The following is a 15000-nucleotide window of genomic DNA, read 5'->3' on the forward strand; positions in this document are numbered from 1 at the left end:
ACTCAACCACATCCACGCGATTGAACTGCGCCCCATAATGCAACAACGACACTCCTCTATTATCACAATCAGACGCAGCACAATAGTTCTTGCCAACAAGCCACTGCAGGGTCAATATTTGGCCACAGGCCGCCGAGTCGTGCGCCGGAGTGGCTCCATTTGTGGCTCTATCCGTTGGGAGAAGGCCTACTTCTTCTATGAGCCAGTGCATGAGGCTTTGACGGCCATATCGAGAGCAGACGTGAAGCAATGTGGCGCCGTTGTCGTCTTTGATTGTTCTAAGGTCGATGCCGTTCTCTGTGATTTGTCTGAGAGCGTCTAGGCTATCGAGTTTGATAGCAGCAGATGCTTCGTTCATGCCAAAATAGTTCGGCTGTCGTAAGAAAGAAGAGCAGACGGGCACGCACTAGAAGGCATGCGGACATGTATCACCTCGGAGTACAGTTACATCACAGTTTCGTGAGCGCATGCGTAAGAGACAACTAAAATTTTAGTACAGTAGTACACTGTACTGTACACGTACATCGTACACATCAGTATACGCAATGCATGCCTTCTTGTAGTAGTAAAATTTGAGCAGCCAAAACGTGCTCAATGTTTCACTGTCTAAAATTATAATTGCTAGTTGCTACTTCTCGCCACAACTAGAACTAAAACACTAGACACTACAGTACACATTGTAAAAAATGTAAAATTTAAATAGAAAACATCAGCACACCAAAGTAGACATTTTAGTAACAACTCTAACTCTAACAAGTTTCATCTGTCTCGAGTTTGTATCTCGAAACCCAGAAGTCTTTACTGTAATCGCACGGCTTTTCTTGACGGCTAAGCCAGCGCTCGCACCCATAGAAATACTCTCTAGTGGTGTTGTTCTGAAACAACGCTGGCATCAAACCGCAGTCACACAAGCGCGTACCGGATCCAGCACCGAACACCCAGATTATGATCCGAGTGTTGACAACTTTTATAAATCTGATCATACCATCAGAATGCCGATCATCAGCTATAAATTTTTTATATAACAAAAAATCTGGAACTCCGTCATAAAGTTCGCTGACCTCCCTTTGGTCTTCGAACCATTTTCGACATCTACCTGCCATCTTCAATAAGTTCTCTCCAACGTTTATTGTTTGTAATACTTTTTTAGAGTTTACATCATTAAACAACTGTAGAACGTCGAATTCCACCATTTCAAACAAAGGAAAATCAAGTTTTCCTTCTGGAATGTTTTGGTAACGTTTACCAAATATACAACGAGCCTGAATAGTTGGTAAAGGCAGAGGCGCTTTGCCTGTCTTATCCAGGTCCCTAAACTGGAAAAAAACCGCCGGTCCGTTTTCTAGAGACACTTCCACTCCTGACAGATCCAATCCTTCCACTGCTACATTAAAATCGGGTACTCCACGATACCTAGTAACTGTTTCTTTCCATCTTTGTGGCATAACTAAACACAAAACACAATCTCTGAACACAGCAAACCAGCTAGGGGTCAACTGGGTTCAGGAATTCACCATAGAGGAGAAGCATATCTATAGGAGACAAATTCAATCTAAACACAAATATCTGATCTCTTGTATCATGCTCTAGCTAAGAACGTCGTGCCCTTGTAAAGTTGCAACAGACTATTTACTTGCCTAACCACATGAACATGCATGCATGGCTCTAGACACATGCAGGGTTGGGGCGACAACGAGCATAAGCAAACAGCAGACAGAGCATGCTATAGCAATAGATATCTGGAGATATACTGAAACCCACTTTATGACGCCGAAGTTCAGATACCGTGCACATGTCTATATAGCTGTATATATATATATATATATATATATATATATATATATATATATATATATATATATATATCCAAGATGACGTCATGGACCAGGATAGCGTCGAGAATAATTTTGTGGGGGCACCTTTCCCCCATGCCTTCAGTTCGACATGCATTAGATTCAGAATCATACGACGTTTGCGCTCTACAACGTAAGCCCAGCCAAATCGAGCCTCGTACAAGACTGCAGTACCCTCTCGAGCCGTCGTGCCCGGTTCCTCTCTGCATGGGGTTGTCGGGACATATATCTACGGGAACCGGGCACGACGGGTCTTGTACGAGCTAGCCTGGCTATAATTTATATGTAGACAAACCTGCTTGCGACGTATTCGTTTTAGCTTTACTCGCTCTTTCTTCTAAACCTGTAAACAACTGTTTATACACACACGCTCAGCCATACCATGATGTAGTGTAGACAATGTGCACCTTCTTGAAAGTAATAATTGTTGGATATATTAACAGTATTCCATTGGCCTTGCACTGCCATTTGCGCACCATTCACATGGTAGCTAGCAGTAGCTAATGATCCAGATGAAGCTTGACTATAGAAGCGGCACACACGAATTAATTATAATAAAATCTTCCTAGTATTTAGATAGTTAATTACTATCTATTCCATGACTCAAGTGAGCAGAGTTCATGGCAAGTTTGATTATAACCGGTATAGAGAGCTGCTACATAATTGGTACCATGTCACATCAACTAATTTAATTAATGCTTTCATTTTGTATTCTTCAGGTATACTCTAGGTTACACAAAGTCTCACACTCCATGCACCCATTGTACGTGCAATGAGATGTCTTTGGTATGCGTTAGTCTGCTAATTGACATCAAACGTGACTATATATCTCTAGATATTGCTTCTGTTTGTTTGGCACTTTTAATTTCTAAGTATGTATGTCTAGGGTTGTCTATGCCATTTCTCTCGTATTCTGCTGTATAATACTATTAATTTACAGCTACAGCATTGTTCAGCTGTTGATGACAGTCATGTTGTATCAATTTCAAAGATTAATTAATGGCGAAATAGGGCTTGCATTGTCACAAAAGCCACCACACCCCAAAGTTTTTTTAAGTCTATGGGACACCCCATATCGAAGCCACTGGATAGCCTAATAAACTTAAAATTCAACGGGTTTCTAGCCCATACCAAGATTATTTCGAGGCCTAAAAGACAGCAGAGCAGAGAATCGTAGATTTGCAAAGTCTATGCATAGCATAAGTGCATGAAACAGACATGCAGTATGTAACGTGTCGTAAACATTTTGTGTACCTTTGAGATGATTGACCTTCACTGACAGAAGACAAAGCAGACTGCGATGACTCTTCGCAAAACCCCAGAAATTCCATATACGTATGACTTAGCCTAGAAAAGATAAACTACCTTCTGTCTCCCAGGTGGTGTTGAAAACTGCGTGTCTGCCACGTTTACTAGCAGACTGGTTCTCAACCGTACCCGATGATCTCTGTTTAGACAGAAAGAAACATAATTAGGCATCATATACCTAGAAACGTTCATGCACCGATTGCCCACGTGAGACGTCACCTAGCATCTAGTGATTCTAGTGGATTGTAGGTCACAGTACCACATAAATTAATCTAGTTATGCATGCATGCATGTTTAGCAGTACACTCTACATATGATAGAAATAGAACCATATGATAATGTACGTCTACATACACTAGTAATAATTATTATTGAATGCACTAATTATATATAAATGGCAGATATTCCTGTATATTTGTTGGCTCGGGCATCCAAAGTACGAGCAAGCCATCTAGCAAATAGCTGCAACTCTCTAGATGTGATCTACAAATTGTAGTGCATGTCTAGATGCATGTTTTAGCTCTGTTGTTTCAGTGTGTATACACTGTACTGTACTCTCTAGAGCTAGAGTCAGTCGTACCACAAAAAAAAGGTTATGAACAGGCGTCACGTGCACGCGCTTGTGTAGAACCAAGCTCACTGAAACCTGGTATTCGAAACGTACGCATGCATGCGCGCTTTTGCAAATTGGCTGTTAAAAAACTTAACTGATGCCGTTGACGCTCCTAGCTAGCTAGCTAGTCAGTTAACACCAAACGTACACGTCAAGATCCACAAATCTCATCTACAAATTCCTGCATGCTTGGAGGAGTTCGACGTCTAGAAAGTGCTCTAATACTAAAGTAGCTACTGTACGTGTAGAGATCAACTTGTTGGAACTCTAGATTCGACTAGAACTGCCGGAACATCAAATTAATTAATTACTAGAGCGACATTCCGGGCACCATCAATCACCAGACAGCCGTGCGTGCGCAAGAAGTAAACAAAGTAAGACTGAGCTTTGTTAGAGCCCACACTAAGAAGGATTAGTAAAGACTGTGATTCCAGACGCGGGACTTCCAAAGGCTTGAAACGGTTATGCTAGGATGGTAAACGTGATCCTTCTGTGCGACCCCGTTCATCAGACACGACCTCCCCCATGAAAACGCAAAGGCAATTCTGCAGCTTCGCACCTGAGATAGATTTATAGGTGACTAGCTAACACAACAACACTCACTGTCTCCGTTTGCTACTCTCCAGGAGAGATAGCGCATACTCATTGAGTCAAGGTAACGCCCTTTCGGCCGACAGTCGATCGTTTTTTTCTTTGCAGCAGCAGTCTGCAGGTAATAATGTCATAAGAGAGAGTTAGAAGGAAATACCGTATGGCCTCCAATTGCAATTCGTTTGACCCTTATTTGACTCAGCAACAGTTACTAGCGGAAACTGCTGAATGTTCTCTCCATAAGGCGTGCGATCTCTGCCAAAACTCCCACAACGCAAACAGACGTCGGTAGCACAACGCAAACAGACATCAGTTAGCGTTACTATGTTGTGTTTACTAGGATGTAATGTTGCATGGATCGTTGTGTTCAGGAGGTACGAAATAGGCAAGTGTTGCAAATACACATACTATACGGTACACTGCATGTGCTCAGGAAAACGTGTAGATCGCTCACAACTGATACAAAAAGAGGTGCGCTGCTTAGAGCTCGCTCGTGACTTACACCACCTGAGTCTAGTACGTACTCGTATAGAGATCTAGAATAGTTTATTGTACATGCAAGTCATTGGTGGTAAATGTGTACTAAGCGAAATTCTATTCAAAGATCTCATATTTGAGATTAGGCAATATCCTTCATTGTCAAATAGCTATCAATGCCAAATGAATCACTGTCTGTTAGAGGGTCAATGCGTACATCCTGCTGCTCTTGAGCATCAACATGCAGGTGATGCTATGTTTGCCATGTCGACATGGTTGTGGTCACCCAATCTATCACAGAGAGTGCGGGCCTTCCCAATCTAGTAAAGTATTCAAACGCGTCCTATCCAGATGTCTTATAGCTCAGTATAAAATCTCAGAACCGGCCACTTAACACTAGGCTGTAAGCGGTCCAAATGCAAGGCCAGATCCAGAGGGGGTCTAGGAGGTTGCAACCACCTCTTTTCCAATAGGCGTTGTTCAATAATTTCATATAATTTCATTAGAAAAGAGAAATTAGTAATGTTAGGCATAACTGCTAACGGTGAACCCCCTCTTTCAAAAATTCCTGGATCCGGCGCTGGTCAATGGTAGCTAGACTACTAACTTAGAATTAGGTAGTCTCAGAATTTACCTCCTCTAGGAAACGCGTCACATTTTACTTTTGTCAGCCAGGCTATGTAGCGCCTCACTCATATACCCATCCCTACATACCCATCGTTTTCTCAAAATGTTTCTAGACTTGTTCTCTAGAGTGATCATGACTAGGCGTCACTATCAATGCGCATTAATTAACAAAAGAAATGAACTTCTGTTTGCGTTGTGCACGGAACTTAATTAGGTTCTGTTTGCGTTGCGAAACTGAGGTCTGTTTGCGTTGTGCTACCGACGTCTGTTTGCGTTGTGCTACCGATGTCTCTTTGCGTTGTGGGAGTTTTGGCAGAGATCGCACGCCATATCTGCTGACAAGCTCACTCTGTTGGCATCTACTAGCCCTCCGGTACTGTCTAGTCTTCCCAGCGTAAGAATTTGAACTCTTGAGTGTCTTGCAGCACAACTGCGCAGGCTTGATGCAATTTATACGCTACTGTCCGGTGAACGATGCGTTTGTTTGATGAACGGGGTATGCAAGGCTCCGCACAGTTTTCAATCTCACTTTAGCTAAGCAGAGAAGAGGTACAATGCTCTCTTTTGGTGTGCTCAATTACAACTTGGATACCTACTGTACAGGGACTATTTGGTCGCGGGCAATTATCTCGCTCCTATTTGGTTCCCGAAACCGTTTAACTAGGGCTTATTTGGTTTCGGCCACCTGCAGGGACTATTTGGTCGCGTGGACTATTTGGTTTCGCATTTATTGCGCCTCGAATCGGCACTCTCCAACTCTTACAGCTGTACGAGATGGACGCGAACGACGTGACGATGGCCATGATAATTTTCACGCCTCTCCCAGACGTCTCGATGAGCCGAAATCGAGTGCGACCTGCTTCTTCTTCGTTTGTATTTGGCTTAATGTGAATACCAAAGTCATCACGACATTGTCGATCGCAATTTCGCGTGTCTGACGTTTCCTTTTGAGGCGAATCTCGGCTCGTCTGGTAGCGGGCGTGTTGAAAGTAGGCGGAGTAAGAATGTCTTGTGCGTTACAAGGTAAACAAACATGATCCGATCACCGAGTGTAGAGACATGGTGATGTGCCTAAGAATGTTTTAGTGCGTAGGATGCTGCGGTTAGCTGCAGATTTATGCATCGATCGATACTTAGGTGCACAGTGACGTATGCCTACTGTCTACGCAAGGAAGACGATCAACGTCTCTGAAATTGGTTGCGCACGACCAAAGATCGGTGATGACTTTCAGAACAGAAGAGAAAATAAGTGAATATATGTAGTTCGAGAAACAACTAATTAAATGTATCTGATGTAAAATCACTTATTTGCACTTGGTCTCTCAGATGGGTATTGATGGTTGTTTGTCTGCGTTGTTGTACACTATAAAACGATCCGTTTGTTTAGTGAAATCTTTTTTTCTTGTATACATGCATCTTCTGTGTCTTTCTGCCATTTAGTCTGTCCGTCTGTCTATCTTTTCTTTGAATGGTGACACAGCAAATGTGCTGCAGTAGAATCAGGATATGCAGACAAGAAAATGAAGACAAGAACTATACTAATCAGCATGCAGCTATGCGCATGCATGCAGATATGAGTGTGTATACAGAGATGCAATGCAAGAGTGATCAGTGGAAAAGTGTCTAAGTCTGTCTGTCTGTCTGTCTGTCTGTCTGTCCGACTGACTGTCTGACTGTCTGTCAATACATATATTTTCAAAGAACAACACTACTACATTCTGTCTGTCTGTCTGTCTGTCTGTCTGTCTATCTATCTGTCTGTCTGTCTGTCTATCTGTCTGTCTGTCTGTCTGTCTGTTTGTCTGTCTGTTTGTCTGTCTGTCAATACACATATTTTCAAACATTGAACTATTATACACCATCTAAGCAAAGCAACTAAATACTACCCAAGCCAATAGAGCTTGGTTCTACCTACAACCATTTATGTTTATGTTGCTGTCTCTTGAAACAATCTTCTTTATTTTTCTGTCAATCACTCTAGCATTTGATCGACAGATTATATTTGAACTCTTACTCTATTAATAACAATAGACAGACAGACAGACAGACAGACAGACAGACAGACAGACAGCCTGTTTTCGCAGATTGCATATCCATCATCGCAGGAAGCCGAGTACAGCATGCAGACAACAGACCGGACAACTAATTAGCTAACCGCGGCACATCTCTACACTCGGTGATCGGATCATGTTTGTTTACCTTGTAACGCACAAGACATTCTTACTCCGCCTACTTTCAACACGCCCGCTACCAGACGAGCCGAGATTTGCCTCAAAAGGAAACGTCAGACACGCGAAATTGCGATCGACAATGTCGTGATGACTTCGGTATTCACATTAAGCCAAATACAAACGAAGAAGAAGCAGGTCGCACTCGATTTCGGCTCATCGAGACGTCTGGGAGAGGCGTGAAAATTATCATGGCCATCGTCACGTCGTTCGCGTCCGTCTCGTACAGCTGTAAGAGTTGGAGAGTGCCGATTCGAGGCGCAATAAATGCGAAACCAAATAGTCCACGCGACCAACTAGTCCCTGCAGGTGGCCGAAACCAAATAAGCCCTAGTTAAACGGTTTCGGGAACCAAATAGGAGCGAGATAATTGCCCGCGACCAAATAGTCCACGGAACCAAATAGTCCCTGTACACCTACATATAAGATGTGGTAGGGATTGCGTTAGAGGAGAACTCCCACGCTAATACAAGTTAATGTTTAATCAAAGTACTAGTTGCCACAACTTCATTGGCACAACAAGTTTTTACCTAGGCCTGTCAAGAAGAGAGAAACAAGAAGGCAAAGTTGGGGGCGTGTCGCATGGGCGCCACCATCTTGGATGATGACGTAGAAGTGTCTTACCTTCGCGCATGTGTACATTACTGCGTAGGCAAATCTTGCGTAGGATGGTGTATTGCATTGCGTACGGCTGTAATAATAAAGATAAGGACAAACAGCGTGGTGTGCGTTTCTATCGATTACCACTTAAGAACAAACCATTGCTGAAAGAGTGGTTGTCCAAGCTTCGTCTGAAGGATCCGCCCTTGTCACAGAACAGTCGTGTGTGTACGGAGCAGTTCCACTCCGACTGCTTTGAGCGAGATTTACAAGCAGAGCTCTTAGGAACAAAACAAAGGGTGTGCCTGAAGCCCAACGCTGCTCCAACACTCTTCTCTTTTGTAAGCAGTACATCAATGAGGGTGACAGGCAAGCGACGACAGCATGTTCACGTAAAACAATCCACGCTTCTATAGTACAAACTAGGAAGTTAAGAATTTTATGTAATGTGCAGGCTGTTTACTAAATTTACTAAAAGACATACCAAAGCTCACCAAATTTTGTCACACAGGCATGCTAGAAGTGTTTCACTCACTTCTCACAAAGTACTGTCCTAAAAGGCAGCATTTTGGGTATAAGGGTATGATGACAAGAATACAGCTGGCTGCTCTGGACCATAATTACAACATTGATCGAGAACAAGCAACAACAAGTAAAGGAATCAAGAGGTATAAAGTTGTATTTCCTAAAGCTACCAAAGCCTGGGTAGCAAAACCTATAGCTGAGACAAAATCGTATCAATACCTCCACGAAATTTCAACGTCTGTGCTGAAGAGAAGATCAATGGAGCACACACCCATAAGGCACCACAAAGCTAAAGCTCCACCAGTGGACTTACCCAAAAATATAGCTGGGCACAAGCAGCCTCCCAAAGAAGAGATTATACGTAGAACTAGTACTCGATTCAATTAGAAGTATTAGTCCAGTTTCCAGTTATTCAGTTACAAGGTCTTCAGTTGTTTGTGTCAACTACATATTAATTTGTTAGCTAATACATCACTGAGAATCATTAGCATCTCCAAGGGCGTAGACACCGGGGGGGCTTTGGGGGCTCAAGCCCCCCCAGAATTTGAGACTTGTATTTCAAATCTTTGATACATTAAGGGATAGGCAGTACGCGTACAACACAACACTACATTTACTAATTCAAAAGAGTTTAATCAAAGTGTCCGAATAGTCGTCTTCTGCTTTCATTACGTGTAACAAACTCATTCGCAACACCTTTTATTGGTAATGCATCAGTTTTGTCCTTATGGATATGGAGTATCATAGACCAGTTGAGACGACATTCACTTATTGTAGAACGTAGCCATGTCTTGAGTCTACGGAGAGCACTAAAACTTCTTTCACTTGTGGCGTTTGTTGCCGGCATTACCAGAATGAGCTTGACTACTTTGATGACTTCAGAAAAAAACTGTCTTTCTGCACTGCTTAAGGATTTGAGGTATACGACCAGAGACCGTACATCCGTCAGTGGCTGTTCAGTACCTGCATGAAGAAGAGTGAGCTGTGTTTGAAGTCGGTCTGGGTGACTGAAATCATCACCATAAAAATTGACAATCTCTTTCAGTGCTTCCGATTGCTGGGGTTGCTGAAGAGAAGTTACAACTGTCTCTAATTTCTGTAACATGTTGAATCCTTTCTGATGAAATCTATCTTTGACTGCTGCTAAAATCAAGTCAATGGCCTCAAAGTAAGCCCTTCGATAGATCTCCTTCACTTCTACTGGATGTACTGTTGCACCTTCTCCTACCTCGAATTGTCTTGGAACTTTCCTACGTCGTGGAAGGGTAGGGGATGGCACTTGAAGTGACAATCTTTTGCGTTCAACGTACTTCCAAAATATATCAAAGCACTCATCAGATCTCATTGACTGGATAGTTGTTGTTGTAGTACTGACTAGCTTTTGGCCTTCGCATGCTGAAATAGTAGAACTCTGTAAGGATCGGGACAGGTTGTCCACTATGTTCAGCAGCTTTCTTCCAAGTTCAACACCATAAACGAAGTCAAATGTGTCCATCTGCAAAGCGATTCCTCCAATTCTAGCTCTCATCTCAGTATCCTTTGTGGCTTCTTTTGCCACATCCCAAGTCATCTGAAGTGTAGTGTAGTTTTCAGATATTGACGTTAATGCCTCAGCCCTGACCGTCCATCGTGTAGGACAAAGAATCCGTAGTCCTGGAGAGCCAGCAGTGACAACATCTTTAAACTTCTTGAAGATGCTTTCACGTTTGGGTGATTTTTTTATCAACTTAGTAATTTCATGTACGGTCTCCAGAGCACTTCGCATGACCTTGATACCTTTCAACACATCCTGAGTCGCTAGGTTTAATGCATGACCATAGCAGTGTGTGTACAACGCACGGGGCTCTAGATCATTTAGTCTTTTTGCAACGCCTGACTTCGCTCCTGCCATGTTACTAGCGCCGTCGTAGCACTGGCCTCGGCAATGGTCAATCCTTAGATTCATGCGTAACAGGATATCTTGAACTGTTGCTAGTATAGAGTCAGCAGAAGTTGAGTCTAAGCTATACAGCCCTATTACTTCCTCATGGACTTCCAGATCATCATCTACGTATCGAAGACAGAAGACCATTTGTTCAGTATTGGACAAATCTGTAGTTTCATCTACCATGATAGTGTACCACTTTCCCGATACCTTCCTAACAACATCTCTCAGAATCATTAATGCCATGATACTGAGAATTTCATTTTGTATACAGGGGCTTGTGAACTTGGCCTGGCATTTGCCTAACCATTTCCAGAGCCTCGGATTGTCTTCAGCACGCATAATGAGGAGTTGCATTAAGTTGGAATCCCTTTCAAGAGCGACACTACCTTCAGGTTTAGACCGACCACGCATGGCGAGACCTTGCCGAGCAAGGTATCGAATGCAACTAATAATTATCTGTAACATATTCCTATTCTCAACCATTTCTTCTGCATAACCTTTCCCTAGCATTTGCCCAACATTCTGTTCCTTGCCAACCACCATATCCATAGCATCACGATGAAAGACTGATTTCTGATGTTTTTCAAATTTAGTGAGTGCTTTCTTCCAGTCTGTAAAGCCAGTTCTCACGAATTTATCGTCCAAGTTCCCAGCGCGCAGAGCAACTGAGCCTAAGTCCTTCTTCTCCGCCACCTGGCAGTAGAAGCAGAAGACTTTGTCATCTGCTTCTTGATAATGCAACCACGGGTATCTTCTATACCAAGAAGAACAGAATGCTCGCTGCTGCTTAGCAAATGTGCGATATGGGAAGGACAGCAAGGGTTGGTGAGGACTCCAAGGCATCAAGGTGGGCTGAGGCTGGGCGCCAGCAACCGGTCTTGTCTCGGAGGCATCAGTTGCGTCGGGCTGGTGAGAGTGGTGGCCGCTTTCAGAACTTGTAGAGGCTGGTCCAGCCACGTTGCTAGTTTGGGCGTGCTCTTGGGCGTCTTCTTCACCTGAGACATTGCTTTCATGGTCAATGCCAGTGGGATAGTTAGTTACACTTCCATCCGGTTGTTGCGCTTTCCGCAGCCACGCTATCAGAGACATTGTGATACGGATGCAGTCGGGTGATGAACGTGCACTGGGCGCATGCGCAAAAGCACAATTAGGCCTCTTGGTTAAGCCCCCCCAGTTTTAGAATTGTGTCTACGCCCCTGATCTCTAAACCCAACATAGTGCCCACTCTCTTCTGGAAACGCTCTGCGTACGGCAGACACCACACACGATGGTATGACTATTCGTACACCTCTCCCCAACATCTCGTGAGCCCAGTGAGTAAATTGGCGGTAAGCCGCCAGTCTCAAAAGCCTACACAGGGAATTACCATGCACTAGCAGGTGAGAACGAACGTGATCGTTGCTTCAAATCATACCTGGTTGTAAGAGGTTCTGTAATGGAGCCTGGAGAGACGTTCATGACACCTACCGCTATGCGTAGAACTTCATAGTGCAAGCAGACAGTGTGAAAACTGTCATGCGCTGTCGCACATCTCACGCCATGAAGTCTCCAGCTCAGAGCATCGACTTCCTTGCAGCAGATGCATTCTGTAATGCTCGGCATGACGATACACAAACCACAAGTACACCAGTCCGTGTTTACTAGTCGTTCCGTACGCGTATCAGGGACATGAAGTGTTTGGTCATCGTCGTCGCTACCGCCAGAATCACTTTCTGACATATCTCCAGCGTTTCGAACAGGTTCAAAGTTATACGGACGGATAGTTTCCATTGATCTCTTCAGCCGCTGCGAGACATGCGCATAGGGTAAGACACTTCTACGTCATCATCCAAGATGGTGGCGCCCATAAGACACTGTACGCATCAAAAGGGTGCATGCGACACGCCCCCAACTTTGCCTTCTTGTTTCTCTCTTCCTGACAGACTTAATTAATTAAAACAGATCCTAGGAACCTTGGCTTACCTTCAACCTTTGATCGCCATTATCGTAACCCGACTTAGTCGTCGGGTAAATTTCTTTTAGAGATGCCATCCTAGGTGCGTGTCCGTACAGCTCTGGTGTACACAAAAATCCGACAGCAAGTAGTAGAAACAAGGAAAATAAAAATCAAACGGAAAAACCTTAACAAGGCAATGTCCAGACTGAACAGTAAAACAATCGAACAGTGTGCCTTCCTAGCCTCGGCCTCCCAGACCCGTGTAGCGCCGATACAAAATCGTCCTCCACGGGTCTGGGATGGTACCGCCTCTTCTCAATATATTGCGGTTGGTCCTAGGACCAGCATTAGTGTTCAGTTTCATAAATGCATACCTTTCCAATTACGGCCGTAATACAAGAACGACGAAGACATGTCGCGCTAGAACATCGTGTCGCATCCTGCTGCACGGGTACCTTTGTGTTTACAGTAGCTACGGTTTTATCATTTGTGTGTTAGTAGGGAACGCGAACGGGACGTTAGGAAGCACTTTCTTGTACTAGTGGTGCCGCGGACGCGATCGGCATGTGTCTGATTGCCGTGAATCCGCTGCGAGTAGCTGCTAGTCGCGCGTGGAGCTTCGAATTCGCGATGAAAATTCGCGATGCGCGCATCCGCTGTGACTCGATCGTCCGGATTCGATGCGACTTGCCGCGAAAACGGGGCCAAACTTCGCCGTGAATTCTCCGCAAGACTTTGTGTAGTAGACGTGATCATGAAGTCGTCGACAATGCAGCTGGCTGGCTAGTGTAGATGTCGGAGCATCGGTTCGAACAAACGGCTTTACTAGGTGTCGTTACTGCCGTTGACAGGCGCAGAATACAAACCACGACGTGTAGGGACGTGAGTTTGCGTGAAGAGCGCACTACAAGTCGTCGTTTGTGTACAGTGTAGTCTTTGGTAGACGGCAGCTATGCATGAGATGTCTTCGTTGATTACAGCTGTAATTGGAAAGGTATGCATTATGAAACTGAACACTAATGCTGGTCCTAGGACCAACCGCAATATATTGAGAAGAGGCGGTACCATCCCAGACCCGTGGAGGACGATTTTGTATCGGCGCTACACGGGTCTGGGAGGCCGAGGCTAGTGCCTTCCTGACGTATCCCGCTTTCGTTACATACGGGACCTGTTCGAACATAAATTCTACATGGGATAAGTCGCTAGCGTGCTTTAAAACCTCGCCCACAAATCTTTAGTTTGTACGTACCGTAGTTTGTGGAAAAGAACTTGATTCCTAAATAAAGGTCGTGTCGCTTTTCTGTAGTACAATCACAGCTTTCAAAACGTTTGAAGTATTATAGGGATGTAGAAACGGTTCTACTCCGTTTCAGTCGGTAATGTACAGAACTAATTAATTAAAAGGTGTCCGCACACGATTCACCGCGCACGCGCAGACACACCCACACAAACTTAAAATCATGCCTTTATGCACACATTTATCTATTTACCCGCTTGAGATAACATGCTGCTAAACGACACAACGATTTCTTGATCTCTTCCTTGCTGCACGTGACCCCAAACTGGGCGGAGCACCTACTTTAGTAGTTGCCGAGCGTAGCGAGGCTTCTAATCCGGGTCGCACAACAGAAATGGGCGTTGTCCTATATGGATCTCCATCGAGCCTTTGGTATATATATATATATTTTATATAGCCAAATATATATTTCAATACAACCAATCTACGATACAGGCAGATCCCATAAATGTGTGTGTGTGTGTGTGTGTGTGTGTGTGTGTGTGTGTGTGTGTGTGTGTGTGTGTGTGTGTACACAAATCTCAAAATTTCTCCTCTCCACGACCACGTTTCATGATAGGAGCTACCTTAAAAAATCGTTTCCGTGTCTGACTACAGATGAGTCTAAGAACGATTCGTGCAAGTGACCAAACGGCGGAAAAAAGGCTTCATAAAGTTTCGTCGCCCCATCCTTTTCTAGTGTAGCTAGGGACTGTGTGTACGTGACAACCAAGAAACACGTTCAGGAGTTGAATGCCACCTACAGTCAACTATTCACACGTCCCATACCTACAGTATGATCAATCCTTTACTACACTGTTTGCATCTAACACTGTATTTTAGGGAGTGTGTGTAATTGACAACCAAGAAACACTTGATTAGCTGAATGCCACCTACAGTCAACTATTCACACGTCCTCTACAGTAAGATCAATCCTTTATTACACTGTGCTGCATCTAACACTGTTGATAGTCAATGTTTGCTGATATCAATTTCTATGTCAGTAAATACCATACCACTGTCCTTACAACGGAACTGA

General features: G+C 43.9%; 4 protein-coding genes across 5 annotated transcripts in view; all 4 read right to left on the bottom strand.

Annotated features, from left to right (window-relative positions):
* LOC134182219 (espin-like) overlaps window positions 1-445 on the bottom strand; it is a 5339-nt gene extending 4894 nt beyond the window's left edge. Inside the window, exon 1 of the mRNA XM_062649599.1 lies at window positions 1-445. This exon is cut by the window's left edge and continues 124 nt beyond it. Coding sequence (XP_062505583.1) covers window positions 1-358 — 358 coding nt within the window. The 5' untranslated portion in view covers window positions 359-445.
* Window positions 446-463: 18 nt separating this feature from the next.
* On the bottom strand, window positions 464-12925 carry LOC134182220 (uncharacterized). 2 transcript variants are annotated; one of them, XM_062649601.1, is made up of 7 exons: window positions 12870-12925; window positions 12712-12803; window positions 3219-3300; window positions 3108-3159; window positions 2261-2376; window positions 2149-2196; window positions 464-1447 (listed from the first exon to the last, which is right to left on the bottom strand). In XM_062649601.1, the coding sequence occupies exons 2-7, from the start codon at window positions 12778-12780 to the stop codon at window positions 750-752; spliced, it is 1065 nt and encodes a 354-aa protein (XP_062505585.1). In that variant the 5' UTR covers window positions 12781-12803; window positions 12870-12925; the 3' UTR covers window positions 464-749. The 2 variants fall into 2 exon arrangements, with proteins under 2 accessions (XP_062505585.1, XP_062505584.1); XM_062649600.1 differs by having other exon boundaries at window positions 12712-12919.
* Window positions 9348-12370, bottom strand: LOC134182154 (zinc finger MYM-type protein 1-like). Its single transcript, XM_062649512.1, has one exon. It carries the CDS (start codon window positions 11836-11838, stop codon window positions 9454-9456), a length of 2385 nt encoding a protein of 794 aa, XP_062505496.1. The 5' UTR covers window positions 11839-12370; the 3' UTR covers window positions 9348-9453.
* Window positions 12926-13820: 895 nt separating the features above from the next.
* LOC134182540 (espin-like) overlaps window positions 13821-15000 on the bottom strand; it is a 7405-nt gene continuing 6225 nt past the window's right edge. Inside the window, exon 5 of the mRNA XM_062649963.1 lies at window positions 13821-15000. This exon is cut by the window's right edge and continues 475 nt beyond it. The gene's annotated coding sequence lies outside the window, so the exon portion shown is untranslated.

This window comes from Corticium candelabrum, chromosome 7, assembly GCF_963422355.1.
Source record: "Corticium candelabrum chromosome 7, ooCorCand1.1, whole genome shotgun sequence".
NCBI classification, from domain to species: domain Eukaryota; kingdom Metazoa; phylum Porifera; class Homoscleromorpha; order Homosclerophorida; family Plakinidae; genus Corticium; species Corticium candelabrum.

Excerpts from the sequence above, each read along its gene's own strand:
- LOC134182154 (XM_062649512.1), bottom strand. The coding sequence starts at position 11,838 with ATGTCTCTGATAGCGTGGCTGCGGAAAGCGCAACAACCGGATGGAAGT.
- LOC134182220 (XM_062649601.1), bottom strand. The coding sequence starts at position 12,780 with ATGGCATCTCTAAAAGAAATTTACCCGACGACTAAGTCGGGTTACGAT. Across the intron at positions 3,301-12,711 it reads ATGGCGATCAAAGGTTGAAG|AGATCATCGGGTACGGTTGA; the intron begins GTAAGCCAAGGT and ends CTGTCTAAACAG. Across the intron at positions 2,377-3,107 it reads GAAGGTCAATCATCTCAAAG|TCAAGCTTCATCTGGATCAT; the intron begins GTACACAAAATG and ends CCGCTTCTATAG.